The 25,770-nt window shown below is 46.4% G+C and overlaps 3 protein-coding genes across 10 annotated transcripts in view; 2 read left to right on the top strand and 1 right to left on the bottom strand.

Annotated features, from left to right (window-relative positions):
* The first annotated feature begins 1,785 nt into the window (after positions 1-1,785).
* On the top strand, positions 1,786-4,196 carry HSD17B10 (hydroxysteroid 17-beta dehydrogenase 10). Its single transcript, XM_038587501.1, has 6 exons — positions 1,786-1,940; positions 2,292-2,456; positions 3,079-3,243; positions 3,343-3,471; positions 3,554-3,662; positions 3,869-4,196. Exons 1-6 carry the CDS (start codon positions 1,914-1,916, stop codon positions 4,057-4,059), a joined length of 786 nt encoding a protein of 261 aa, XP_038443429.1. The 5' UTR covers positions 1,786-1,913; the 3' UTR covers positions 4,060-4,196.
* Positions 4,197-4,342: 146 nt separating this feature from the next.
* RIBC1 (RIB43A domain with coiled-coils 1) lies at positions 4,343-21,320 on the bottom strand. 3 transcript variants are annotated; one of them, XM_038587499.1, is made up of 8 exons: positions 20,939-21,320; positions 20,625-20,727; positions 13,604-13,720; positions 12,165-12,246; positions 11,616-11,960; positions 5,509-5,627; positions 4,682-5,088; positions 4,343-4,572 (listed from the first exon to the last, which is right to left on the bottom strand). In XM_038587499.1, the coding sequence occupies exons 3-8, from the start codon at positions 13,718-13,720 to the stop codon at positions 4,491-4,493; spliced, it is 1,152 nt and encodes a 383-aa protein (XP_038443427.1). In that variant the 5' UTR covers positions 20,625-20,727; positions 20,939-21,320; the 3' UTR covers positions 4,343-4,490. The 3 variants fall into 3 exon arrangements, with proteins under 3 accessions (XP_038443427.1, XP_038443426.1, XP_038443428.1); XM_038587498.1 differs by having other exon boundaries at positions 21,053-21,320; XM_038587500.1 differs by having other exon boundaries at positions 4,682-5,076; positions 21,053-21,318.
* Positions 21,321-21,353: 33 nt separating this feature from the next.
* Positions 21,354-25,770, top strand: part of SMC1A (structural maintenance of chromosomes 1A) — a 49,038-nt gene continuing 44,621 nt past the window's right edge. For 4 of the 6 annotated variants that reach the window (XR_005386282.1, XR_005386283.1, XM_038587497.1 and 1 more), the window contains exon 1: positions 21,355-21,569. Coding sequence is in view for 4 of the 6 variants with exons in the window: in XM_038587497.1 (XP_038443425.1) it covers positions 21,461-21,569 (109 nt within the window). In the remaining 2 variants the exon portion in view is untranslated. Of the gene's footprint in view, positions 21,570-25,770 lie in introns of all 6 variants that reach the window. The other 2 variants (XM_038587496.1, XM_038587494.1) reach the window with 2 other exon arrangements.

Genomic DNA, 25,770 nt, shown 5'->3' with positions numbered 1-25,770 from the left:
TCCCTGAAATGGCTCCAGCCGTGGGAAGACTGGGCAGAGCCTACATTCCAAAGACAGGGGAAAGGGTGAAGAGATACCCATTGCCTCGCTCCAGCTCTCAGGTCAACCAGTGGTCACGTCCTCGATAAACTCCTCCAACATAATGGGATAGCAAGTAGGTGTCTACAGCTTAAGTGGTCAGAGAGAGGAGGTGACATTTAAGCTTAGTTCTAAATGATCAAAAGAAGAAAAAGGCAGTCATGCAAACATCAGGGAGCGAGAATTCCAAGCAGAGGGAGCAGCTAACACAAAGATGAACACAAAGAGGCCACTGTGGCTGGAGCATATTGGGTTCAGTGAAGAGTGGTATAAATTGCTGGGGGGACTTCATGTCATCAGAAAGATTATAAATCTTGTGCTAAATCATTTGAGGAATATGGTATAGCAACCATGAGTGTGGTGGTTGTCAACAACTTGGCTGGGAGGGAAGTCTTCTGGGTGGGAAAGCATGTTGGGAGATACTTCAGACAGAGGAAACATAAAGACTAATGGGGCTGAAAATATAGATAAAGATCTATGGCCTGAAGATATTGGTTTGGGGAAGAGTATAAAAGGAAGTCAGATTAGGTAGATTAGGTGGGCTCAAGATTCTTTTTTTTAAATTTTTTATTTATTTATGATAGTCATATCAGAGAGAGAGAGAGAGAGAGAGAGAGAGACAGGCAGAGACAGAAGCAGGCTCCATGCCCCGGGAGCCCGACATGGGATTCGATCCCGGGTCTCCAGGATCGCGCCCCGGGCCAAAGGCAGGCGCTAAACCGCTGCGCCACCCAGGGATCCCAAGAGTCTTTTTTTTTTTTTTAAGATTTTATTTATCTACTCATGAGAGACAGAGAGGCAGAGACATAGGCCTCAGAGGGAGAAGCAGGCTTGCTGCAGGAAGCCCAATGCAGAACTCTATCCCAGAACTCCGATCCCACAACTCCGGGATCACACCCTGAGCCGAAGGCGGTTGCTCAATCACTAAACCACCCAGGCATCCCTCAAGATTCTAATTGGGATGCTGGTTGAAAGATGTTCCAGGATGACCAAAGACCTGAAACTAAAGTGACAGTGTCTGGTTGAGGTCCAGTCAGCAACGTGTGATTAATGTGGGCTTTGGGATGTAAAATAGGTTTGACACAGGGGACAGTAGCAAAGGCTGAATTGATGAACAATGTTTTTGTTTCTCTGTTTATGCCTCTCTGGGCTTATGCGTCTCAACAGCTCTGTCTCAGAATGTCTGTCTCCCAGCTTCTCTGTCTCTTAGTGGTTCCCCATATCCATATCTGTGATCCTGTCTGGCATCTGTTTCTCTGATCTCTTCCTTAACATATTTCTCTTCAGTGGCTCTCAGAATCTCCATCTTTGGCTATCCGTGTCTGTCTCAGAATTTAGTTCTCTGCCCCTTCCTTTGTCTGTGTCTGTACTGTAATTACCTTTTTCCCCCAACTGAAGTGTGTCCTTCTGTAAAGCACGAACCTTTTAGTATTCCTCTTGGTATCGTCCCCAGGGACCCGCACAGAGCCTGGCATATAGGAGTCTCTCATATGTTTATGCTTGAATGAAGGCTTTTTCTGAGAGGTAAGGAAAACTCCCAATCTCCTGTCCGCCTACTTCCCGCAGAGCTGGCCGCCTGCCCAGAAACTAGGCTGACAGTCGGGCGGAGAGGGTGGTTGCCATTGTGCGGCTGCTACGGAGTTCTTACCCCAGGTGAAAGAACTCTGGAGGCACCTCGCCGAAGCCTCGCCCTCTGGGCTGCGGCGGCGAGCAGCCGACGCCACGCCCCGGAGTCTGGCGCAGCGGCCCGCCCCCTCGCCCGCCCCGCCACACGCCTCTGCGTCGGCCAATCTGCGCCTGCCCCACCGCCCTGCCCGCGGAGAGTTCGGAGCAAAATGGCTGCGGCCTGTCGGGGCGTGAAGGTAGTTGGGACTTCGCATCTACTGGCTGGTCCGCTGCGCCTGCTGGGACCACGCGGCCGTGGCTCTAGGGGGTAGAGATCGGTGCTGGGAGAAAGGATCACACTTGTCTAGGCCTGCTAGTGCGGCGGTTGGGCTCGGGAGGTGAAGGTCAACTCTCCTACGCATATGTGTGTGGGGTGACTGGATGGGCTGTCTGGGGATGAGACACCCAGAGGTCCTATTCTGAAGGAGAGGAAACACACCTGGGTCACCCCGGGGAGCCTCCGTTGCAGAAGCCTGGAGAACAAACAGGCAGATGAAAGGGTGGGGTTGGTCTGCATCGAGTACCGTTGACCGTTCCTTTCTTCACAGGGCCTGGTTGCTCTAGTAACCGGAGGAGCCTCTGGTTTAGGTCTGGCCACGGCAGAGCGACTGGTGGGGCAAGGGGCCACTGCTGTGCTTCTGGACCTGCCCAACTCTGATGGCGAGGTACAAGCCAAGAAGTTGGGGAAGAACTGCACCTTTGCCGCAGCTGATGTAAGTGTGAGCATGAGGTCACTGAAACTGGCCTGGGAACCCGTGGGGTCCCCTTCGGTAAGGGTCTGTGTGGACAGTGGACCCATCTCCTTGTCCCTTTTGGCCTGAGCCATCTGTCAAGCACTGTGGGAGCACCTGCAATAAGGAATGTACAAAGCCTGGAGCCACAGCAGTGGGGATGGGAATTGGATATATCAGAATCTCGCGGAGGGGGTATGTATAGTTTGAAAATGCATATTGTGCCCTATAATTTTGTATTTACAAAGTTGAAAATTTTTTTATGAGGCTACGGAAAGCAAGCTTGGTGAAATCATCTTGGAAAGTCGAGGTACAAAAAAAACCAGTTCATCATCATAATAATTCTTGAAACTGCTCTGGTCTACAGAAATCTCCAGGGGTATGTGAATTTATCGAAACAGGATATAGATTTGAAAAATGTGACACTGCTCTACAGTATCTCACATTTTCACTTTTGCCCCACTCTCATGTTTTCTTTTGGCCTCCTCCTTGCTTACAGAATTCTGTTGTTACTCAAAGACTGGACTTGCTCTCCCCTTGCCCAGGTTTAGTGGTGAGTGTGTGTGCTGGGAGATGAATACCTTCTCCACTTCTCCCTTTGAAGGTGACCTCAGAGAAGGACGTGCAAGCAGCCCTGACTCTAGCAAAAGAAAAGTTCGGCCGTGTGGATGTGGCAGTCAACTGTGCAGGTATTGCAGTGGCCATCAAGACATACAACTTAAAGAAGAATCAGGCCCATACCTTGGAGGACTTCCAGCGAGTTCTCAATGTAAGGCCTCTGAGGGCTGTAAGAGGTATTTGGCTGTGGGTGCCCCCAAAGATTTTAGGGGACAAATGGTCCTACACCATGTCTCTTCTGGTCTTTCAGGTGAATCTCTTAGGCACCTTCAATGTGATCCGCCTGGTAGCTGGTGAGATGGGCCAGAATGAACCAGACCAGGGAGGCCAACGTGGGGTCATCATCAACACTGCCAGCGTGGCTGCCTTTGAGGGCCAGGTGTGTGGGTAGGGGTTATGGCTTGTGCCTCTTTGGTGACTTGTTAGGGCCCTTCCATGTATGACCTCTACTCCTTCCCCAGGTTGGACAAGCTGCATACTCTGCTTCCAAAGGGGGCATAGTGGGCATGACCCTGCCCATTGCTCGGGATCTGGCTCCTGTGGGCATCCGAGTGATGACCATTGCTCCAGGTAGACATATTCCCTCCCTGCCACACCTGGTATAGGGTAGGTAGGATTCATGGGCAGTTGAGAGGACGGAAAGTATCTCCCGGCTAAGCAGCAGTAGCCTTCCATTTCTGGGCATCGGGAAGTACCCGATGGTAGAGCTAAAGTGAGAAGGGACCAGGGAAATAAGAAAGGAAGGATGAGCCTCTGACTCCGACTGTCTTGCCTAGGCCTATTTGGCACCCCGCTGCTGACCAGCCTCCCAGAAAAAGTGCGCAACTTCTTGGCCAGCCAAGTGCCCTTCCCCAACCGACTGGGTGATCCCGCTGAGTATGCTCATCTGGTACAAGCCATCATCGAGAATCCATTCATCAACGGAGAGGTCATCCGGCTGGATGGGGCCATCCGCATGCAGCCTTGAAGGCAAGGGGCAGAGAAAACATGTGCCCTTCTTTTCTTGCTTCCCTTGGAGTACTGTACTACAGCTTGGGAGGAAGTCCAGTAGCCATCTTGTAACTGCTCAACACTCTGTGCCTAATAAAGTCTCTCTTTCTCACAGGGAGTGGGTAACGCTGTGTGCTGGGGAAACTGGCATGGGGAAGTCAGGTGAATGGGTGAAGACTAACAGGGTCAGATGCAGGCCTAGGGGTTGGGTGGGAAAGGCAGCACCTCATACCTTTTGTGTCCCATTACAACACATGGCCTTGATGTTAGTAATAACTTTATTATCTAGGGCCAAAGGCAGGGATAGTGGGGGAATGGATTTGGGAAGGGAGTCTGCAGCCTCTTCCTCTCTGACTCCCAGCTTTCATGAGCTCAGTGAGGGAGAAGAGAATGATGGTCATTTGGAGCTCAGCGGCTGCTGGTGTTGAACTGCAGGTGATATTGGGTTGTAGGCTGATTGGTGTAGATTATGGAATTCAGATAATTCTGCCTGTGAAAGAAGTTCAGAGGCCTCTGATGCTGATGAACTTTTCCTCTCCCTCTGGCCCTTCCCATCCCTCCCTTGGCATTCATCCATGTCCCCCACCCCTAGAACTTACTGGGCTTTTTGCTCCATAGCCAGCTGCTGATTGAAAGACCCCAGACCCCTTCGAAATTCAGCACAAAGTTCCCTCTCCTGCTCTTCTAACTCCATTGCTGCCTGGGCTGAGTGCAAGGCCTGGTTTTCCCATTTGACATCCAGTGCTTGTTCGGCCTGGCGCTGTGCCTCCTTTTCGTGGCGTTGCACCTCCTGGACTTTCCTGATGGCAGTTCTCTGCTCTGGAGTCATGCCCTTCCAACAATAGGGCAAGACCCGGTGGGGAGCCACTGGGTGCTGAGCAACCTGAGGGTTCTCAGTCAGTAGGTCACTCGTGATCTGGTTCTGGATCTCCATGAAATTGGCCTCCTGTTCACGCTGATGCTCACGGCGCTGCCGTTCAGCCAGTTCAGCTGCCTGGTGGGGCCCCTGAATATGAGCATTTGGGTGCCCAACTTCAGGGAACTCTCAGTCACAGGGGAGGGGAAGACATGGCCCTACTCTCCTCCGTCTTTGGGAGAGAGGGAACAGATCTTGCCTGGCCTTTGAATGACCTAACATGGGGGAAGCGGAATGGACAGGGAACTTCCTGCCCTCTGGAAACCCTTAGACTGAGTGGCTGGGGAAGGGAAGGTGATGTTCTGTTCTCCGGTCATCCTGAATCTGGATGTGGGGAAGAGCATCTTCTGTCCTCAGAGGGTCCTTAGGTGAAAGGAGATACCCTCAGGTAGATGAAGGGGCTGGTGCTGATTCAAGAAAGGTTGTGTGGGCAAAGACATGGCTAAGTTCCCCAGGGCTTTGTTCAAGGGGTTGGGGAGAGCCCGGTATACTGAGTGGCTCAGGCCATACCTGGGCTTTGTTGGCATTGGCCATGGCAGACATCATGGCCACACGGCAGGACTCCTCTAGCTTGGCCAACTGGGTGGCCCGCATGTCCATGGCTAGGCGCAGCTGGTCATTGAGCATATCTACACAGAAAAATATGGCCAGGCACTATAGTGGCCTGCTCCATTCCTGGTTCACTCATTCAGCCATTTGTTCAACAAGCTTGGTAGATGTGTGGATGTGTATGTTTGGGAGGAGAATGTTCTAATTGTAGGATGTGGAAGGAGTTACTTTTGGGGGCTTAGGGATAGCCACAGTAGCAGCAACAAGGATTTCTCAAGTGCCTAAATGAAAGATGCAGGGAGATGGATCAAACATAGATCATACCACAATGTAGGAAGGGCAATGAAAGAGGTGTATACAGGGCATTAATGAGAGCTTTGTGAGGAAGGTGAGAGGAAGACCTCCAGGAGGAGGTGATCCTTGAAATGTGTGTTGTGTATAGAAAGAAAGAGCAAAGGGCATTCCAGGGCATGTTTTAGTCCAGCCACACCAGTCTCCTTGCAGTTTCTAGATCATGCCAGATACTCCTGCATCAGGGATTTGCAACAGATGTTATTCTTGGCTCATGTTTTCTCTTGCTTCCCCTAGGCCTTGCTCAAATATTGCCACTTCAGTGAGGCCTTCCCTGTGTCTCCTACCTAAAATTGCAACCTTCCTGTCCCCAATATTTATCCCCCTTCCCTGATTTTTCTCCCTACAATTTGTCACCATCCCATATACTCAACATTTCAGTTATTTTGTCTATTGCCTGTCTCTCTCCTCAATAGAAAGTAACATTGTTGAGGGCAGGGATTTTGTCAGTTTTATTTACTACCATGCCCAGCACCCAGATCAGAGCCTGGCACATAGTAGGTGCTCAATAAATATTTGTCAAATGGATGAAGGAAATCAAGACACCGTATGGTCTGTGTCTGAAACTATAATTAATCTGCTCTTGCTGGAGCATAAAATGCAAGTGGCTAGGGAACTTTGCAGGGGTGAGATAAAGGGCCAGAAACTTGCCCTGTAGGTGGTGGAAAAATGGAAATATTTTAAGTAAGGGGGCAACACAGATTTATATTTTAGAAAGCTCCTTCTGGGGGCCAATATAGAAAACAGTCAGGCTGGTGGGAGACAATGGAGGTAGCGAAGCCATCTTGGAGGGCTTAAAGCAGGCCAAATATATAGAACGTTACATCAGCAGTACTGATGAGAGAGTAAAGACGTGGGGAGATTTGGATGCTTCATAGGGTCCTGGCTTGGATACGTGGATGCCATGGTGTGGCCACCACAGGAAGTAGAAGATACAGAATGAAGTACATGGATGAATTCTGTTTAGGAAGCTGAGTTGAAGGTAGTCAGCAGGCATCTGGCTATCTGGTTTTGTGGGTAGAGAGTCCTCAGCACAGAGGTGGTGGGTGATGTGGCAGCTGAAACCAGGACAAGGGCCAGGGGCACCTGCAGTAAGTATGCAGGGTAGGGAAAGCAGTGTGACATAGACCGAGTCTCAAGAAAGGAGCAAGGGAAAAGGAGCCCACAAAGGGCAGATACACAGAAGGAATGGCCAGAGAGCCAGAGAGCTAATAGCAGGATGTACTATGACAGAAGCCAAGGAAGAGAGAGGATTAAGAAGGATGTGATCAGAGTCAAGGGTGGCAAGAATGGTCCAGTCAAGGAGGAAAGACTTAACTAGAGTCTCTGGTACTTGATAATACAAAGGCATTGGTGATTTTAGTAAGAGTAGTGTCAGTGAAGTTGGGTGGGGAGAAAGGAGATCTCGGGGTTGTGGTGTAATGGAAAGGAAGAAAACACAGCAAGTGGAAGCAGATTTTTCAAAAAGTATGGCTGTAAAGGAAAACAGCTCACAGTATTCAGAGAAATCACAGGGTGCAAGGATGCTTTTTTTTTTTTTTTAAATATGGGTTAGACATAAGCATGTTTACAGCAGGCACAGAAGGGACCAGTGGAAGAGGAAACGTTGAAAACACAGGGCAGGGGATACTGTAAAGAGCACAGCCTGGGGGCAGGTGGAGGGAGGGACACGGATAATGGGGTCCAGAACATAGGCTTAAGGCTTAGCTTTGAAGAGGTCCAAGGAACAGATTTCAGAGGCTGGAGGGTGGCAGAGGTTAGGGAGGATGGATAGGGGTGTGTGGTTTCATTTCATTCCTCACTGCAACCCAGAGAGGAAAGGATCAGCACCATTTTTTAGGTGGAGACACTAAGAGGTCCAGAGGTGAAATAAAATGCCCAAGGTCACACAGTCAGCAAATAGTTGGTTGGGATTTGAATCCAGGTCTCTTGAGGAAATAGCCCATGCTGTTTTCATTATACAACATGTACCCTCCCTTGGTATCCTGCTGTTCCTGCTGCCTAGCTCTGCCTTCTCATACATCAGCCTGCTGCCATAGGGCAGCTGGCCCCATGGCGCCTCTGCAACTAGTCTGACAAAAGTCCCCAGATACTTTTAATTTCAAAATCCAATAGACAGGTTTCTGTTCCTACCTAAACTTCTCCAGAGCATTTGACATTATCGATGACTCCCATTCTGAGACTCTCCCTTAATCTCTGACCCTACTTTCTCATGGAGATTGAGAGAAGGCAAGTATGGTGTAGTGGCCAAGAATGTGGGCTCTGGAGCCAGTCTGCCTGAGTTTACTTTCCGCCTCCATCACCCACTAACTGTATGACTGGGCAAGTTACTTAACATCTCTGTTAAAGTTTGTTTCCTCCACTAACAATGGGGATAATAGTAGTGCTTGCCTCACGGAGTGGCGGGGAGGACTGCATGAGTTACTCTATGGTAGCAAGCTCAGCAAAGTGTCTGATACACAGTAAGTGCCCAGTAAAGGTTAGCTATTAGTATTTTATGCATCTTTTATCCTACCTCCCTGATCCCTTTATTATGCACTCCTTTTTCCTCTATCACTCCTTCACTCAAGATACATTTCCTGAGCACCCACTACATACGAGGCAGAGTATGTAAGTCACCAGAGTTGTTGTGGTTAATAAGATAGCTCTGACCTTTGTCCTCACAGAGTGCACTATTTTCCCAGGCTCCATCCAGGCTTAGTATTCTGCTCCTGTGCAAACCCTTCCCCGCCTGTGGGCCTCCAGATCTCTCCCTCCAGCCCAGACTGGCTATATGCCACCTTGGGATCATATAGCTACATGGCTGCCTGTTGGCCACTTCCTCTTGGCTGCAATAGTCTTCTATCTTATTTCTTTGCCTCTGGTCTTCCCCTGTAATCCAATTTCCACAATTGCTTGCGAAGTTTTATGTATAAAACACAAATCAGGGATCCCTGGGTGGCGCAGCGGTTTAGCGCCTGCCTTTGGCCCAGGGCGCGATCCTGGAGACCCGGGATCGAATCCCACGTCGGGCTCCCGGTGCATGGAGCCTGCTTCTCCCTCTCCCTGTGTCTCTGCCTCTCTCTCTCTCTCTGTGTGACTATCATAAATAAATAAAAATTAAAAAAATCTTTAAAAAAAAAACCCACAAATCATGTCACCCCGATACATAAAACCCTCCTGTGGCTCCTCCCTCCCCCAGTTAAAGCCAAAATCTGCACTATGGCCTAGAAGGCCCACTGGATCTAGCCCCTTCACCTCTCTGACCTCATTTCCTATCACTCTTCCCCTCACTTGGTCTACTTCAGCTACTCTGGCCGTACTGCCTTCCTCAAACATTCCAGACACCCTCTCTCCTGCCTCCAGGTCTTTGTACTAGTTACTTTCTCTACTTGTGACAGTTCTTCCCTCAGTTGTTTGCATTGCTCAATCCTTTATCTTCAGATCTGTATTCAAAGATGACCTCAGTGAGGTTTTCCTTATTTAAAATGGCAACTGTGCACCACTCTAAGTCCCCAAGTCCCCCCTTTTGTGCTTTATTTTTCTCCCTAGCAACCATCTTAATTACCTTATACAGTTGACCCTTGAACAATGCAGGGCTTAGGCACACCAATGTCCCCCGTGCCCCCTTGCACCCCGCCCTGCCTCCTACAGAGTCAAAAATCCACATGTAGCTTGAATCCCCCAAAACTTAACTCAGCCTCCTGCTGTTGTTGATCTTATCAGTAATGTAAAGTTGATGAACACATATTTTGTATATTAAATGTATTATATATTGTAGCCCTAAAATAAAGCTAGGGAAAAGTAAACGTTATTTTTTTTTTTTTTAAAGTAAACGTTATTAAGAAAATCTTAAGGGAGGGGTGGTGGGTAGCTCAGTTGGCTAAGCATCTGACTCTTGGTTTTGGCTCAGGTCATGATCTCAGGGTCCTGAGATGGAGCCCCACTTCGGGCTCTGAGCTCAGTGCAGAGTCTGCCTGTCCCTCTCTCTGCTCCTCCCCCTGCACTCTCTCTCTCTCTCTGGAAAAAATAAATAAAATATTTTTTTAAAAAAAGAAAACCATAAGGGAGAGAAAATATGTTTACAGTATTGTATTTAAAAAATTCCACATATAAGTGGACCTATGCAGTTCAAACCTGTGTTCAAGGGTCCACTGTATAGTTTACTATTTTATCTTGTTTATTTTCTGTTTGTCCCCATTAGAATGTGAACTCCATGACAGCAAGGATTTTTCTATTTTGTTCACTGTGCCAGGCACAAAATAGGTGGCTTAATATATGCCAAATATTGAAATAGTCTTGTCACTCTGCTTAAAACCCTTAAATGGTTACTCACTGTCTACATAATAAAGTCACAATTCCTTAGTTTGGCGTAGAAAATTCTTGCACATTTTCTCTTCCTCTAAGCCCTCAACCCTAGGCTGCACTAACATGAAACTGTTCACGCATCCTACACTCTTGGACTATTCACAACCCCAGTTCTCTACCTCTTCCTGCCCCTTTTCTTGTTCCCTTACCCTGCCTTGGAAAAATTGTACCCAACTTTCCAAAACTGATTCCTGATAGCTGACTTGTGCTACCTCCCCATCCTGCCTCCCTTTCCTTGTGAGAATTGACCACTCCCATGTTGATGTTCCCTCCATGTCCTATATACACTTATATCACAATACCTACCACTGTTAAAGCATAAATATTTGCTGATGAATAACTTGTGCATGTTATCTTTTCCTCTTCAACTAAACTGATTTTTGGGGTGCCTGGGTGGCTCAGTCCGTTAAGTGTCTGCCTTCAGCTTAGGTCATGATTTAGGGTCCTGGGATTGAGCCCTGTGTTGGGCTCCCTGCTTAGAGGGGAGTCTGCTTCTCCTTTTCCCTTTGCCACTTCCCCTGCTCGTGCTCTCTCTCTCTCAAATAATTAAAAAAATAAACTGTTTTTCTAGAAGGGGCATGGTTTCATGGGATCATGGAGGGCAGGGTGCTTGTCTTGTTTACTTTGGTCTCCAGTTGTTCATTTGACAATGATTTATTGAGCTCCTGACACCGTGGCAGGCTCTGTATGAGGCCACTGGGAGACAGGCGTAGAAAATTTGTCTTTAGTGAGCTGACATTTTGGAGAAAAGACAGACATTCCACAAATACTTTCAGAATTAGTGACATCCACGACAAGTGGTAAACTGAATAGGATGCTCTAACAGGGATGATTTGAAAGGTGAGCAGTACAAATAGGTAAGAGGTGATCCTTGCCCTTAAAGGGCTTACTCTAATAAAAAAGGAGGATGTGGTCATAGGCAGTGTCATAGTAATAGTAGCTACTGGTTACTGAGCACTGATGCTTGTGCTTTTCATACAGTATCTCATGTCATTCTTCTATGAGCTTTTTTTTTTTTCTATGAGCTTTTTGTGGCATGGATTATTATCCCCATTTTAAGGATGAGGAAGCTGAAGCACTAAGAAAATTCAATTGCCCAAACCAGGTGGTAAGTGGCAGAACCGATAGGTCTGTCTTCACTATGTTGCCTCCATATAATGGAATTTGAGGCTGAGTGGGTACTGATGGCTACACTGTCAGTTACTGAAGGAAATCAGGGAGTTTGGGGTCTGCTCAGTCTAACCTTTTGGCATCAGCTTTATGGGTCACTGGACCTCCCCACACAGTTCTGACCTTGTGGGTGCTGTACCTGGCTCAGAACAACTCCCCACTAGGCCCTAGGTCTCAGTCTGGAGTGCACGGCTACTAACCTGAACACTTCTCATCAACCTTGACTTGTCGTTGCTCCTGCAGTTGCCTCTCCAGGCTGTATTTGAACTGCTCCTGCTGCATTTTCAGGCATGCAGCCCTGTCCAGGTCCTCTCCAGCAAAGCACTGCAGGCTGGCTGGGCCATAGTAGGGGTCACTGTCACCGAAACGGCCTGGAAACTCCATGCAGAAACGGCCAGGATCCCAGAAGTCAAATTCTTGTCTGTTCTTGAGCTGCTGCTTTTGCTCCCGAAATTCCTGGACTTTCCTGGCCAGCCGACGTGTTCGTTCTGCCTGTTCCTTCTCTAGCATCTGGGCTACCAGATCATACTGCATCTGGTAGGTACCTGGGGGTGGTGGGCAGGGACATGGAGAAAGCCCCACAGAAGAGACAGAGCCCACTCTGCATGGCCTCTGCTCCAAAGGTCCATCTGGTTTGTCCCACCACACCCCAGGCCTCAGGCCCTACTCCAAGGCAGAACTGCCCTACCTCAGCCCACTCAGGCCCTTACACTATCCTTCTTAGCTTGCCCTGGGCCTTGGGCTTTTACCATAAGCTGCTTCCTTGCTCTGCTCTGTTGCCTCTCGAAGCTTTCGCTCTTCCACCTGGCTGTTGAGGGCTTTGACATCCACCTGATCCCAAAGAAATGAGGTAAATCAGGGTAGGGGACCAACAGTGGGTCTTGAATGCTCTAACACAAACTTCTCAGAATATACTTGCTTCAGAATTCTCCTATAGGTCCCCATTATACCTCCTGGAATATGTTCTACTATCTGAATATGGTTTGTAAGCCCCTCATTGGTCTAGTCTTTGTCTCTTTCTCTAGCTTTATCTCAGTACCTTCTTCTCTGACCCACCTTCAGGAGCTCTGTGCTTACAGTTCCCTGTACTTCTTAGGTTGTTTTGAATAAATAGCCTTTGCTCCAGCTGCTCCCTCCACTTGGAACTTTCTTCCTCTTTTTCCTAAACTCCTATTTATCCTTCAAGACTGGCTCAGGCTTCACCTTCCTGATTCCTTAGGCAGGTGCTACTCCCATAGAATCTAGGACCCACTATCCACATTATGTTGATGTTTGCCTCTGACAATGATCTCCCCCACCAGACTGTGAGCCTATTAAGGGCAGAGACTGGGCCTTAGCTTTGTGCCCTACTGCTCAATCAAGTTCTTGGCACAGAACAGATCCTGAGGAAATGCTTGCCAGCTGGATCTCAATCACACCACACATCTCTCAGCCAAATACTTACTTGTGTCAGGCACTATGCTCTGGTTTCCACAGCCACCACCATATGTTAATATTCACTTTTACACTTCCTTTATTTAGCTTCATTTTACTGAGGAGGAGCCTAGAGCTCAGAGAAGACAGGTGACTCATTCAAAGCCACATATCTAGTAAACAGCAGACCTCGCCCTTGAGGTAGGAGGTCTTTTCCAGGATACCATGCTGCAGCCCCCTGATCTCTATCCACCTACCCAGCAACCTATTTTTTCTAAAACTATCAATGTTTTCTGTTTATTTTGATTGTGATTCCTTTGAAACATTTCAAGATAGTGTAAAAGGGAATACAGTTTAGTGAAGAGTAAGTCCTTCCCATCTCTGTGTCTCAGCCTGGTTAACAGTTTCTTATGTAGCCTTCCAGACAGCACTTAGGCATACACAATACCAAATATTCTTTAGACATCTTTTGGCTCCGTGTTGCCTGTCTCTCAAGAACCAGGTCACTCAGCCCAGAGCTGACTGGAGGAGTAGGCTGTCACTGACTTCTCTTCCCCTGCACCCCTAGCCCTCTTCCTTCCCTCACCTGGTACTGGATGCCCTCTCTCCATCTCCTTCCTTTCCAGCTGGAGGGGCCACTCAAATCAATGAGGGCTGTAACAGACACTGCTACATTCCTCTATGGGTGCAGGAGTGAGGTGACCCCTGGTCCCAAGAAAGTCCCTGTTGAAAAAAAAAAAAAAAAAAAAAAAGAAAGTCCCTGTTGCCTACTTACCCCCATGACTCGGGTCCGCACATTGAAGAATCGGCTCTGTCGATCTTTTTCTCGATTTCTTCTAGCCTCAATGGCCGCCACCTCCTTTGGATCTGGTGACACGTCTACCTTATACATCTGGAGTAAGAGTGGAGTGGAATGGCCAATCAGTGCTGACCACCATTCTTGACTACATCCCCACCTCTATTCCTTTCTCCCTACAGCAACTCACCAGTTGTTGATTCCTACTGATTTTACTTCCTGATGTATTTCATATCTGTGTCCTACATCTTTGCTGTCACGGCCCTAATTCAGGTCTCACAATCAGGTGCCAGACAATGTTCTCAGGAGCCTCAGTGGCCTCTCTTGCTCTCGTGTCACCCTGTCTATTCCTTTCTCTGCACTAGCTATCAGAGTGATCTTTCTGAAAGCAAATCTGACCATGGCACACCTCAGCTTAAAACCTTTAAAAGCGGGATGCCTGGGTGGCTTAGCGGTTGCATGCCTGCCTTCGGCCCAAGGCATGATCCTGGAGTCTCGGGATCAAGTCCTGCATCGGGCTCCCTGCATGGAACCTGCTTGGGACGCCTGAGCGGCTCAGTGGTTGAGTGTCTGCCTTTGGCTCAGGGTGTGATCCCAGGGTCCTGGGATCAAATCCCGCATCAGGCTCCCTGCATGGAACCTGCTTCTCCTCCCTCTGCCTGTGTCTCTGCCTCTTTCTCTGTGTCTCTCATGAATAAATAAATAGAATCTCTTTTTAAAAAAACCCAACAACCTTTAAAAGCAACGAGGCACCTGGATGGCTCAGTCAGTGGAGCATGGGACTCAATTTCAGGGTTCTAAGTTCAGGCTCCATGTTCGGTGTAGAGATCGCTTAAAAATAAAAAATCTTTTTAAAGAAACCTTTAAGAGCATCTTTAGGGGCACCTGAGTGGCTTAGTCAGTTAAGTGTCTGCCTTTGGCTCAGGTCATGATCTTGGGGTCCTGAGATCTGGCCAGCATTGGGCCCCCTGCTCAGCAGGGAGTCTGCTTCTTCCTCTTTCTCTGCCCCACACCCCTGGTTATGCTCTCTCATAAATAAATAAATAAATAAATAAATAAATAAATAAATAAATAAATAAATAAAATCTTTAAAAAAAAAGAGCAAATGGGGGACGCCTGGGTGACTCAGTGGTTACGCATCTGCCTTCAGCTCAGGTTGTGATCCTGGAGTCCTGGGATCAAGTCCCACATCAGGCTCCCTGCACGGAGCCTGCTTCTCCCTCTGCCTATGTCTCTGCCTCTCTCTCAATGGGTCTCTCATGAATAAATAAAATCTTTTTTTAAAAAGTGTAAATGGCTTTAAAGCAGATGGCTCCCCAGTATTTATAAAGTCTAACCCCCTTTGCCAGATTTATAAGTCTTCATGATTTGACCCTTGCTCACCTTTCCAAGTCTCAAAAACTTATTTACAACTCTTCCCCCATTCACATTACACTCGATTTGGTTTTCCCCGTTTCAGTAAATGGCACCACTATTTCCTATTTGTTACTTATTCTTTAGTCAAGTAAAAGGCTAGAAGGCTTAAATTTGCCTGTGTTCTTTCATATTTTGGGAAGCCCAGTTTTGGCATGTGAGCCAGCCAAAGTCACAGCCAAAAACATTTTTGCAAACATAAATGTGATCGTGTCTCTCACCTGCTTAGAATCCTCCATTGGCTTCCCACTGCACTTAGAATCAGATCCAAACTCCTTACCATGGGTTTGAAGTTCCGGCTCCCGCACAGCTTTCTAATTCATCCTACATCAGTCTCCCTCACTTGCGGTCATACAGGCACACTGGCCTCCTATCAAGTCCTTCAACACAACAACTGTTCCTACCTCAGGGTCTTTGTATATGGTGTTTCTTTGTTTAGAATACCATTCCTGAACTTCTCCTATAGCTAGTTCTGATCCTTTTATAATTCTTATTTTTTAAAAGATTTTATTTATTTGAGACAGAGGGAGACAGAGTGAGCGCATGAGTGGGGTGGCAGGTGTGCAGAGAGGGAGAAGCAGACCCTCCACTGAGCAGGGAAGGGCTCCATCACAGGACCCTGGGATCATGACCTGAGCTAAAGGCAGATGCTTAACTGACTGAGCTACCCAGATACCCATGATCCTTTATTTTTAAAAAATTGTTACTGAATAATTTGATATATACAGAATATATATAACCTATATGCAAGTTAAGAAACATGATAAAAGAGACCCATGAACCAACTCCCCACCTTAAGAAATAGAACTCAATCAATATTCTTAAAGTATCTTATGTCTCTTTTCCCTCATCCTTACCCTAAGAGATAACCATCATGCAAATGTTAGCATTTGCTTACTAATAGGCATTAACATACTGTGTATGTATATGATTCCCTGGACAATATTTTGAAACATTCTCTTGTTTTGGAACTTGATAATGTATCATATAGTGTGCATTTTTTTCTTCATCTTACTTTTTTAACTCATGTTCATTCTATCATTTAACAAATTGTTGTGGATTTCCTACTGTCAGACACTCCTATAAGGAGCTGGGAGACATCAAAGAACAAAACCGACGAGAATCTGAGTCTTCTGTGGAGGTTACTTTTTAGTGGGGGCAGGGAGACAATAAACAGTATGCTGAAGAGTTTGTAAGAAGATGATATGTGCTATGGGGGAAAAGATAGAGCAGGATAAAGGGAACTGGAGTGCCAAGGACATGGGGCGTATTGCCATTTTATTTTTTTAAAAGATTTTATTTATTTATTAATGGGAGACAGAGAGGGGAGAGAGAGAGAGAGAGAGAGAGAGAGAGAGAATTTATTTATTAAAAAATAATTTTAATTATTTATTAAAAAATAATCATTTTATTATTTTTTAAATGATATTTATTTATTTTCAAAGTAAGCTCTATGCCCAACATGGGGCCTGAACTCATGACCCTGAGATTCAGAGCCACATGCTCTACTGACTGAGCCAGTCTGGTGCCCCTTCACTTTATCATTATTTTATGGAAATTTTATGGTTACAGTGGATACATAAAAAGGAATATGGTTAACACACATGTAGACACAGGCAGAGGGAGAAGCAGGCTCCATGCAGGGAGCCTGATGTGGGACTCTGTCCCAGGTCTCCAGGATCAGGCCCTGGGCTGAATGTGGCGCTAAACCGCTGAGCCACCTGGGCTGCCCCGTATTGCCATTTTAAATGTGGAAGCCAGGGAAGGCATAGTTGAAAAGGTAATATTTGAGCAAATACTTGGAAGGTGAGGGAGTCACCTATGCGGGTATCTAGGATGAGAGCACTCCAGGCAGAGGGGACAAACACAGAGGTCTTATGGTGGACACAAAAAGGCACACACTCAGGGGAACAACAGGGAGGCAAGTGAGTGCAGGAGAGGTAGGTAGGAAATGATATTAGAGAGATAACAGGAGGGCACAGAGCATGTAGAACTGTGTAGAACATTGTTAAAGGCTGTGGCTTTTACTCTGAATGGGCAGCCACTGGAGGGTTTTGAGCAGTGGGAATGATGTGCTCTGCCTTTGGTTTTTAAAGAATTATGTCTGGCTGCTGTGTAGATAGACTGAGGGGACCAGAGGCAAGGCTAGAAGCAGGGAGACTAGACAGGAGGTGACTGCAGTTGTCCAGGCAAGAGGTGATGCTGAATCATGTCAAGTTTGTAGCAGCAGAGAGTGAGAAGTGGTCAGATTCTGGATATATGTCAAAGGCAGAGCCAATAGGACTTCCTGTTAGATTAGATGTGCAGTATAAAAGCAGTATTAAGAATGATTTCAAAGATTTGAGCTGGGGTAACCCGAGGGATGGAGTTGCTATCAACTGAGTAGTCTGTGTAGCAAGAACAGTATGGGATGGAGGCAGGGGGAGGATCAAGAGATCAGTTTTGGAAATGTTGAGTTTGAGAGGTCTGTTAGATATCCACTGATAGCACACAGACGGTATGGTGAATTTTATTATTGTTCAAAAAGATCTGCTGCTCCTCCCTGCAGAAGGCTTATTCATCCATATCTCATTGCCCTCAAGGTTAGCCACGTGGTTGGTTTTGCCCTCTGCAATGGGAAAATTGACACATGCTAGTCCCAAACAGAACTAAGAGCCATTATGTGATTGCCCTCCACTTTTTCCTCTTCGCTCTCTGCTAAGCGAAGTCTTAGCAGAAGACATTGAGTCTGGCAATGTCCCATGTAAGGGCTTCTCCTTCAGCGTTGATTCTGGAATGATGACGTAGAGCAGAGATGTAGCCAACCCACATCAGACAAGCATGGGTGAGAAATCCTTGTTTTTCTAAGCTGCAGAGATTTGGGGGTTGTTTGTAACCTCAGCACAATTCAGCTTATCCTGACTGATACAAAGGAATTTTTGAAAAAGATTCTCTTTATTTATTCATGAGAGACACACACACACAGAGACAGAGACAAAGGCAGAGGGAGAAGCAGGCTCCCTGCAAGGAGCCTGATGTGTTGAGCCACCAGGTGTCCCTGATACAAAGGAATTTAAAGCTTTGAGGCTGTAAGAGATCTCTGAGTCAGTGTAGATGGGTAAGAATGCCCCAGGGGAGATGGGGAAAGGAGGAGTCAGCACTGGAGGCAAAGGTTGAGCGTCTGGTGAGGCGGGAGGAAAACCATAATTGTGGTGTCTGAGAAGCTTTTGGGAGAGAGTGAGCAACTGATGATATGTCAAGAGGAGGGCTGAGAACTGACAGGTTTAGTAATGTGAGGGTTGCTGATGACCTTAACATTTTTGGTGGGGTTTTGGGGATAAAAACCTGACTGAAGTAAGCTCAAGAGAGACTAGGACTCCGCAACACAAACAACCCAGTTTATAATTATTGTTAATTGCAAAAGAGGGAGGAGGAACCTGTAGATTAAAGAAATATATATACAGGTGGGAAAGTTTCCCTAGCATATACCTAGGAGTGCAAGTGCTGGTCATAAGTCAAAGGCAGGGATCCCTGGGTGGCGCAGCGGTTTAGCGCCTGCCTTTGGCCCAGGGCGCGATCCTGGAGACCCGGGATTCGAATCCCACGTCGGGCTCCCGGTGCATGGAGCCTGCTTCTCCCTCTGCCTATGTCTCTGCCTCTCTCTCTCTCTCTCTCTCTCTGTGTAACTATCATAAATAAATAAATAAATTTAATTAAAAAAAATAAGTCAAAGGCATATTTAACTTTACAAGATAACACTAAGTTGTTTTCCAAGGAGATTATACCAATTTACACTTCACTCAGGTATATAAAAACTCCAGCTACTTTATATCCTCAGCAATACTTGGTATGGCAGACTTTAAAATTTTTGCCAGTTTGTATTATAATTAACAATTATAATTAACAATCTTTATTGACATTATCATTATTGCTAGTGAGGTTGCACATCTTTTCACATGTGTTTTGGCCATTTTTGATTACTCTTCTGTGAAGTGCTCATTCATACCTTTTATTCATGTTTTTAAAAAATCAAGTTGCTTGTCCTTTTCTTATTAATTTTAGTTCTTTATTACTGACACACTAATCATTTCTTAGTTTAAATGTGGCAGACACCTCCAATTTGTGACTTTTCATTTTATTATTTTTAAAATGATATTTATTTATTTTCAAAGTAAGCTCTATGCCCAACATGGGGCCTGAACTCATGACCCTGAGATCCAGAGCCACATGCTCTACTGACTGAGCCAGTCTGGTGCCCCTTCACTTTATCATTATTTTATGGAAATTTTATGGTTACAGTGGATACATAAAAAGGAATATGGTTAACACACATGTAAGTTATGAAGCACAACAACAAAATGAACACCTGTAAACTCTCAGCAGAAGCCAGAAAATAAATTATCAAGCTTCTAGAGTTAGAAGCTTTCTGTGTGCACCCACCCATTTTTTCACTTTATGTTGTAACTTGGATGAATTTAAATGTAGTCAAATTCAGCAATCTTTTCCTTTAAGCTTAGAAGTTTTCATTATTTAAGAAATTCCCTGAGGTCATATTCTGCTATATATTCTAAAATGTCTAGAATTTTGCCTTTCTCATTTAAGTTTTTTTTTCTTTTTTTTTTTAAGTTTTTAATCCATTTGGAATTGCACTTTATATACAGTGTGAGAGGTAGGGATCCAATTTGATTTTTTTCCAAGTTTCATCTTTTTATTTATTTTTAAATATTTTATGTATTTATTCATAGAAATGCAGAGACAGAGAGAGAGAGAGAGAGAGAGAGAGGCAGGCAGAGACACAGGCAGGGGGAGAAGCAGGCTCCACGCAGAGAGCCTGACATGGGACTCGATCCAGGGTCTCCAGATCACGCTAAACCGCTGCACCACCTGGGCTGCCCCAAGTTTCATCTTTTTAAATGGAACACTAGTTCTTGTCAGTTATATGAGATTGCTGCCCTTTGATAATTTTGTCCCCTTAGCCTGATTGTGACTGTTTCTCCCAGTTGAATTCATTTATGGTTCCTCTACTAGATTCCATCAATCAAGCTTTCTTGCTTTCCTGGACTTGTCCTAAGACTTTTATACTCTTCCCAGCCTCCATACGTCATTTTAAAAATGGTTTCAGGAATAGCCATGGCAACCACCAGACCCTTTCCATGTCCAAGTCTAGGCACCAACCCCAACCTACTCACTCATTCCCATTTGTCACCACAATGTAAGGTCACTGAAGGGGAAGATTTTGCAGATATTTTAAGCTTCTTGGATTGCTAAGACCATGACCTTGTAATGAGCAGGTATAAGGTGATAGGAGGATGAAAGTATGAAGGAGAAGGATAGAAAATACGGGGACGAGAGAAGGGAAAGGGACAGAGGTGGCAGAGCATGGTGGGGGGAGGCAAAAAAAGGAAAGGGGAAGGAGAGCAACAGAACAGTAGACAGAGATGGAGGACGGAGAGCAAGAGAAGGGGAAGGAGGAAAGCAAGGAGGGGGGTTAGATGGAGAAGAGGAAATGGGATGGGGATGAAGCATGGAGGAGACAGATAAAATGGGGAGATAAGGGTGGAGAGCACTGGCTTAGGGACTGTGACTCCCAGGGGTTCACACGAAATACCTTTCTTAGCAACGAGTGTCAATTTTGAAGCTCCCAGCTCAAGCAGCCAACAAGTGGCTCAGGTCCAAGACTGTTCTTGGGCTACAGCAGCAGTCCCTGAGCTCTGCTTGGAGGAAAATGAGGGAGATGGATAAAGACAGTATCTCTGGCCGTAGCTTTCCTTACCCCATAGCGTTCCCCAGCCCGTAACCCAGATGCTCCAGAGTACCCTCATCTCCCTTCACATTCCATCCCCCTTCCCACCCCAACCCATCCCTACTCCCATTCCACTGCACTTCCAACCCTACTTCAACCTCTGCACGGTCTGAGCTCACCCAACACCGCGTCCTCCCGCTGGCCCCTCTGTCCTGGGGGTCCTTCCAATTCCCGACCCTGTTCTTGTTTGATCCTTCAGGCCGGCCAGGCTAAAGCCACAGCTAAGCTCCCACCTTCCTCTTGCCCTGGAGGGCATAACTCTGCTGTCACTTCTGTCTCAGCAAGGGTGGGCTCCAGTCCTGTCTGCTTCCTCGGATCTGAAAAGCTGCTGAGTCCGCCGTCACTGCCTCCTCTAAGGTTCGGTAGGCAGAGTCAGCCTTTTGCGTTGCCACGCAACAAGAAAGGGGGGGCGGGACCCAACTCTTGTTTCAAGCTCGCGCCCTGGCAACGGATCAACAAAACTTCCACGCCCCGCCCCTGGTTCCGCTCTCGCCGGAAGCCGGAAATCCCGTTAGGCCTGCACTTATTCTCGCGAGGTTTGTCCTACGCCCGGCCTGCACTGCGGTGTTTCCCGCGCGGGCTATCCCAGTTCCCGGGTGTACGGCGCGGCCTTTTGTACAGCCGCCGGCGCCGCCGCCGTCATGGGTTTCCTGAAACTGATTGAGATCGAGAACTTTAAGTCGTACAAGGGTCGGCAGATTATCGGACCGTTTCAGAGGTTCACCGCCATCATTGGACCCAATGGCTCTGGTGAGAAATAAACGGGGCTGCGGCCCTGCGCACGTCCCGGCCTGGACCCCCTAATCCGGCAGCAGAGTAGTACAACCCAACCCGTGCGACCTGAAATGTCGCGAACCCTTACAGGTTTTTTTCCCTCCTGAGCGGGTGCGGGTCGAACCCGCTTTCCCCGCTCGTGTGCTCTGACTCCAACCTCTTCCCCAAGTGTCACTTGCCTGCTCTCTGCGCGGCCCCCGCCCGGGAGCGAGTGGTACGGGCCGATCTGTACGTTACCCCGCCCACTGCCCCCTCCCGCCAAAAGTGGCGCGTCCGGAGTTGTCCGCCAGCTGCGGGCCGCGCAGTTACCCGCGGACTTGCTGCATCCGGCCACTTCCTCTGCCTTGTTTGAACTCTCCGGAAAGCGCGGGACCGCTGGTAGCCCTCCCAAAGCCTCCGGTCCCCAGCAGTACACTTCTCTTTCTGCCCAGCGTCCCCTCCCGCCTCACTTTGGTATGCTCCAATTCCTCCTTTTTTTTCACTCTCCTCCCAAGGCGGCACTTTTGAATTTCTGACTCAGCCCTCCTGTCTCCCGCGGGAGTGCTTGGGACGTCCGTCCTCCACCCCCATCTCAGAGATGGGAATGCTTCGAAATCCCCCCCTTTGCTATCACTGAAACCCTTTAAAGAACTCATTTGCTCGCTAAATTTATTGAATGCTTATTGTTTTATAAGTAGTTATTCAAGGTGCTATAGAAACAGCGGAGAATAGAGTAAGCCTTGCTCTCAGGGGACTTGCAATGGAAAGACAATAATAAAGGAGAAAATAATACAATTTTTTACTGTGATGAATGCTAGACAGGAAATTAAGTTGATGGAATACAGTGAGTTGAGTGGTGTCTTTAGAAAGAGTGGTTAGTAGATACTGTATTATATATTTGAAAGTTTCTGCGAGAATAGATTTTAAAAGTTCTCATCACAAGGGAAAAATTGTGAGGTGATGGATGTTAACTTACTGTGATAATCATTGCTTCATATATATAAATATGGAATCATTATGTTGTATACCTGAAACTAATACAGTGTTATATGTCAGTTATATCTCACCAAAACTGGAGGAGGGGAAAGGTGGTCAGGTCTTTCATAGCTTGACTCCTCATCTCTAAATGATAAACTATTGAGAGCTTGGGTGGCTCAGTTGGTTAAGTGTTTGGGACTCTTGATCTCAGCCCAGGTCTTTATCTCAGGGTCGTGAGTTCAAGACCCCTGTTGGGCTCCATGCTGGGCATGGAGCCTACTTAAAAAAAAAAAAAAAAAAGTAAATGATACACTATGGATTCCTCCCATCTACCCCCACAAGCAATCTGGAATCCTGCTGTGTTCCTCCGCCCTAGAGATGTTCTAGCTAAATCATTTCCTAAAATGAGGGGCTATCCTTATGACATAGCTCAAACTCATGAACCTTCCCTGGAGTTTTGCCTGTTTTTGGTGCTCTTTGTAGAGCAAGTTTTTTCAACAGCGCCACTGTTGACGTTTCTAAGATAACTCTTTGCTATGGGTTTCTTCCTGTACATTGTAGGATGTTTAGTGGCATCCTTGTCTTTTACAAACTAGGTGGTAGCTCCCCAGTCCCCAGGTGTGACAACCAAAAATGTCTCCAGACATTGCCAATGTCCCCTGAGAGGTGGGGCAAATCACTCCCTGCTTCCTCCAACCTCGCTTCAGAACCAGTGGCCTAGAGGGGCTGATGCTTGGGGTTCCACTCCAGTTTCTTAGGATTTTCCTTTGGAAAGAGCCAGAATCCACCTCTTAGCATTCACTCCTCTCAGTGTGGGTAGCTGTTCAAAAAAGACCTTTGGTTTGGACCCCTCCCCCACCCCCTAGTTCTTCAATGCTCACCTCCACAAGCCATTCCTTGGGTCCTCTCAGTGAATTACTCTTTTTCTCTGGAACGCAATAGACACTTGGCATGTGTTAATGTTTATTTTCTTCTGTCTTGGTATTCATGGGATGTGTTTTTGTACCTTAATCACTGGTTTATGAGTGCCCCCAAAGAAGACATTCCTTAAAACATTTTATCCGTGTTTAGCTCATAATGCATGTTATAAAAATGTTTGCAATAGTGAATGATTGCTAGTAGGGAGGGCTTTGGTTCTGAGACATTCTTACTATAAATGTTTGCAATAGTGAATGATTGCTAGTAGGGAGGGCTTTGGTTCTGAGACATTCCCTGGAGAGCATGGGAGAAGCCCAAAGTTTGGAAGTGAATGCCTAAAAGTCTGACTCCTGGTCTGCATGGTGTGCTAGTCCTGCTCTGATACGGGAGCCGGAGCTAAGAGTCCAGACCTGTGTTAGGAGAGAACTGCCATTTATTGAGTACCACTGTGTGTCAAATACTTTATTTATTGGAGCCTTTTACATTTAAATTCTCAAAGTGACCCTATCAGGGAGATATCTTGGTTTTATAGATGGGAAGACTGAAGCACAGTTGTGATCACTTGCACACTAATTGATTCTCAGAGCCAGGATCAGAACCTGTGCCTGTCATGCTTCAAAGCCTATGCTTCTGCCACTTCAATAGAGAACTATGTGCCAAGCATTATTTAAAAGGTTTTGCCTATCCGTTATGGTTTTTTAGATTTTCCAGGTGAGGGAATGGAAGGTCAGCTAAGAATTAGTGAAACTAAGAACCTGATCTATTGGACTAGAACCTGAGCTTTTTTTGTTGTTTTTTTAAGATTTCATTTACATATTTGAGAGAGCAAGCATGGGGGTGGGGCGCAGAGGGAGAGGGACAAGCGGACTCCACACTGAGCATGGATCCTGACATGGGTCTTGATCTCATGACCCCAGATCACACCCTGAGCCTAAATCAAGAGTCCAGTGCTCTACTGAATGAGCCCAGGCACTCCTAGAACCCATGCTCTTAATCACTGCCTTGTATTGCTTCTGTGGAAGGAATGGGGCTGCCATTTTTATAGCTGGGTAAAAAGGTGTGGGAAATCATGTCCTCAGTTCGAGGTCATATAACATATTAGGGGAGAATCTTGAGATAGAATTTATAGCGATTTATAGAGATTAAGCTGTCCTCCAGTACTCCCCTAACCCCAGTCTTAATTAAAAAAATTTTTCCCTGAGGTTAAAATGAAGAAATTAACAATTGTGACTCCACTATTGAAAAGATAACCACTCTTAATGTTAAAAATCTTATTTATTTGAATAGCTGATACGTGCACACAATATAAAATACAAAAAAAAAAAAAAAAATCCCAAAGGATAAATAGTAAGACTGCCTTCCCTGACCTATTACCTATTTTCCATTTGGGAAGTGACCACTGGTTACACTGTTTACATTTTCAGATTTATTCCTATGCCTTTGCCCCTCCTCAAGTTTTTACTTGAAAATATTCAGACCCACATGTGTGTTTTTGCTTAATCATTTGAAAGTAAGTTACAGACTTAATTATATTTCACCTCTAGGGATTCAACATTTGACTCCTACAATCATCATTCTCTTGTATCACCAGTAGATCATGATCATGTCTGGGAAAATTAATTTCCTTGTTATCAATTATCTAGTTTTTATTCAAGCTTCCCTAATTGTTCCCCAAAACGTCTTTTGGGTTTTTTGAAGGGAATCCGGAATCCAGTCAAAGTTCGTATACTGCCTTTGGTTGTTTCTCAATAATCGCTTTCTGGAGTGGTTCTCCAAACCTTTCTTTTTAGACATTGAATTTTTTTTTTTAAAGATTTATTTGAGAGAGCGAGTGTGAGCGTGTGGGGGTGGGGTGGGGGGTAGGGGAGGGCAGAGGGAGAGAAGTGGACTCCTGCTGAGCAGGAAGCCCTGCCTGAGACATGGGGCTCATCTCAGGACCCTGAGATCATAACCTGAGCGGAAATCAAGAATCAGATGCTTAACTGAGCCACCCAGGCACACCAGACATCGACTTTTTGAAACGATCAGGCTAGTTGTCTTGAAGAGCATCCTACATTCTCTTAGGGTTTCCTCATGGTGTCATTTACTATGTTCCTATAACTGCTGCTGTAAACTGGAAATTTGTTTAGATTCAGGTTAAATATTTTTGGCAAGATACTTCATACATGATGCTCTATGGGTCCTATTATATCACAATAAGAATATGCCCCTTTTTTGAGAGAGAGAGCACCATGATTGTGTGTGTAGGGTGGAAGGGGCAGAAGGAGAGAATCTTAAGCAGATGATGTGCTGAGTGGGGACC

Source organism: Canis lupus, chromosome X (genome assembly GCF_011100685.1).
Source record: "Canis lupus familiaris isolate Mischka breed German Shepherd chromosome X, alternate assembly UU_Cfam_GSD_1.0, whole genome shotgun sequence".
NCBI classification, from domain to species: Eukaryota; Metazoa; Chordata; class Mammalia; order Carnivora; family Canidae; genus Canis; species Canis lupus.
Note: the sequence above shows the minus strand (reverse complement) of the source record. Positions and strands in the feature narration are given on the sequence as shown.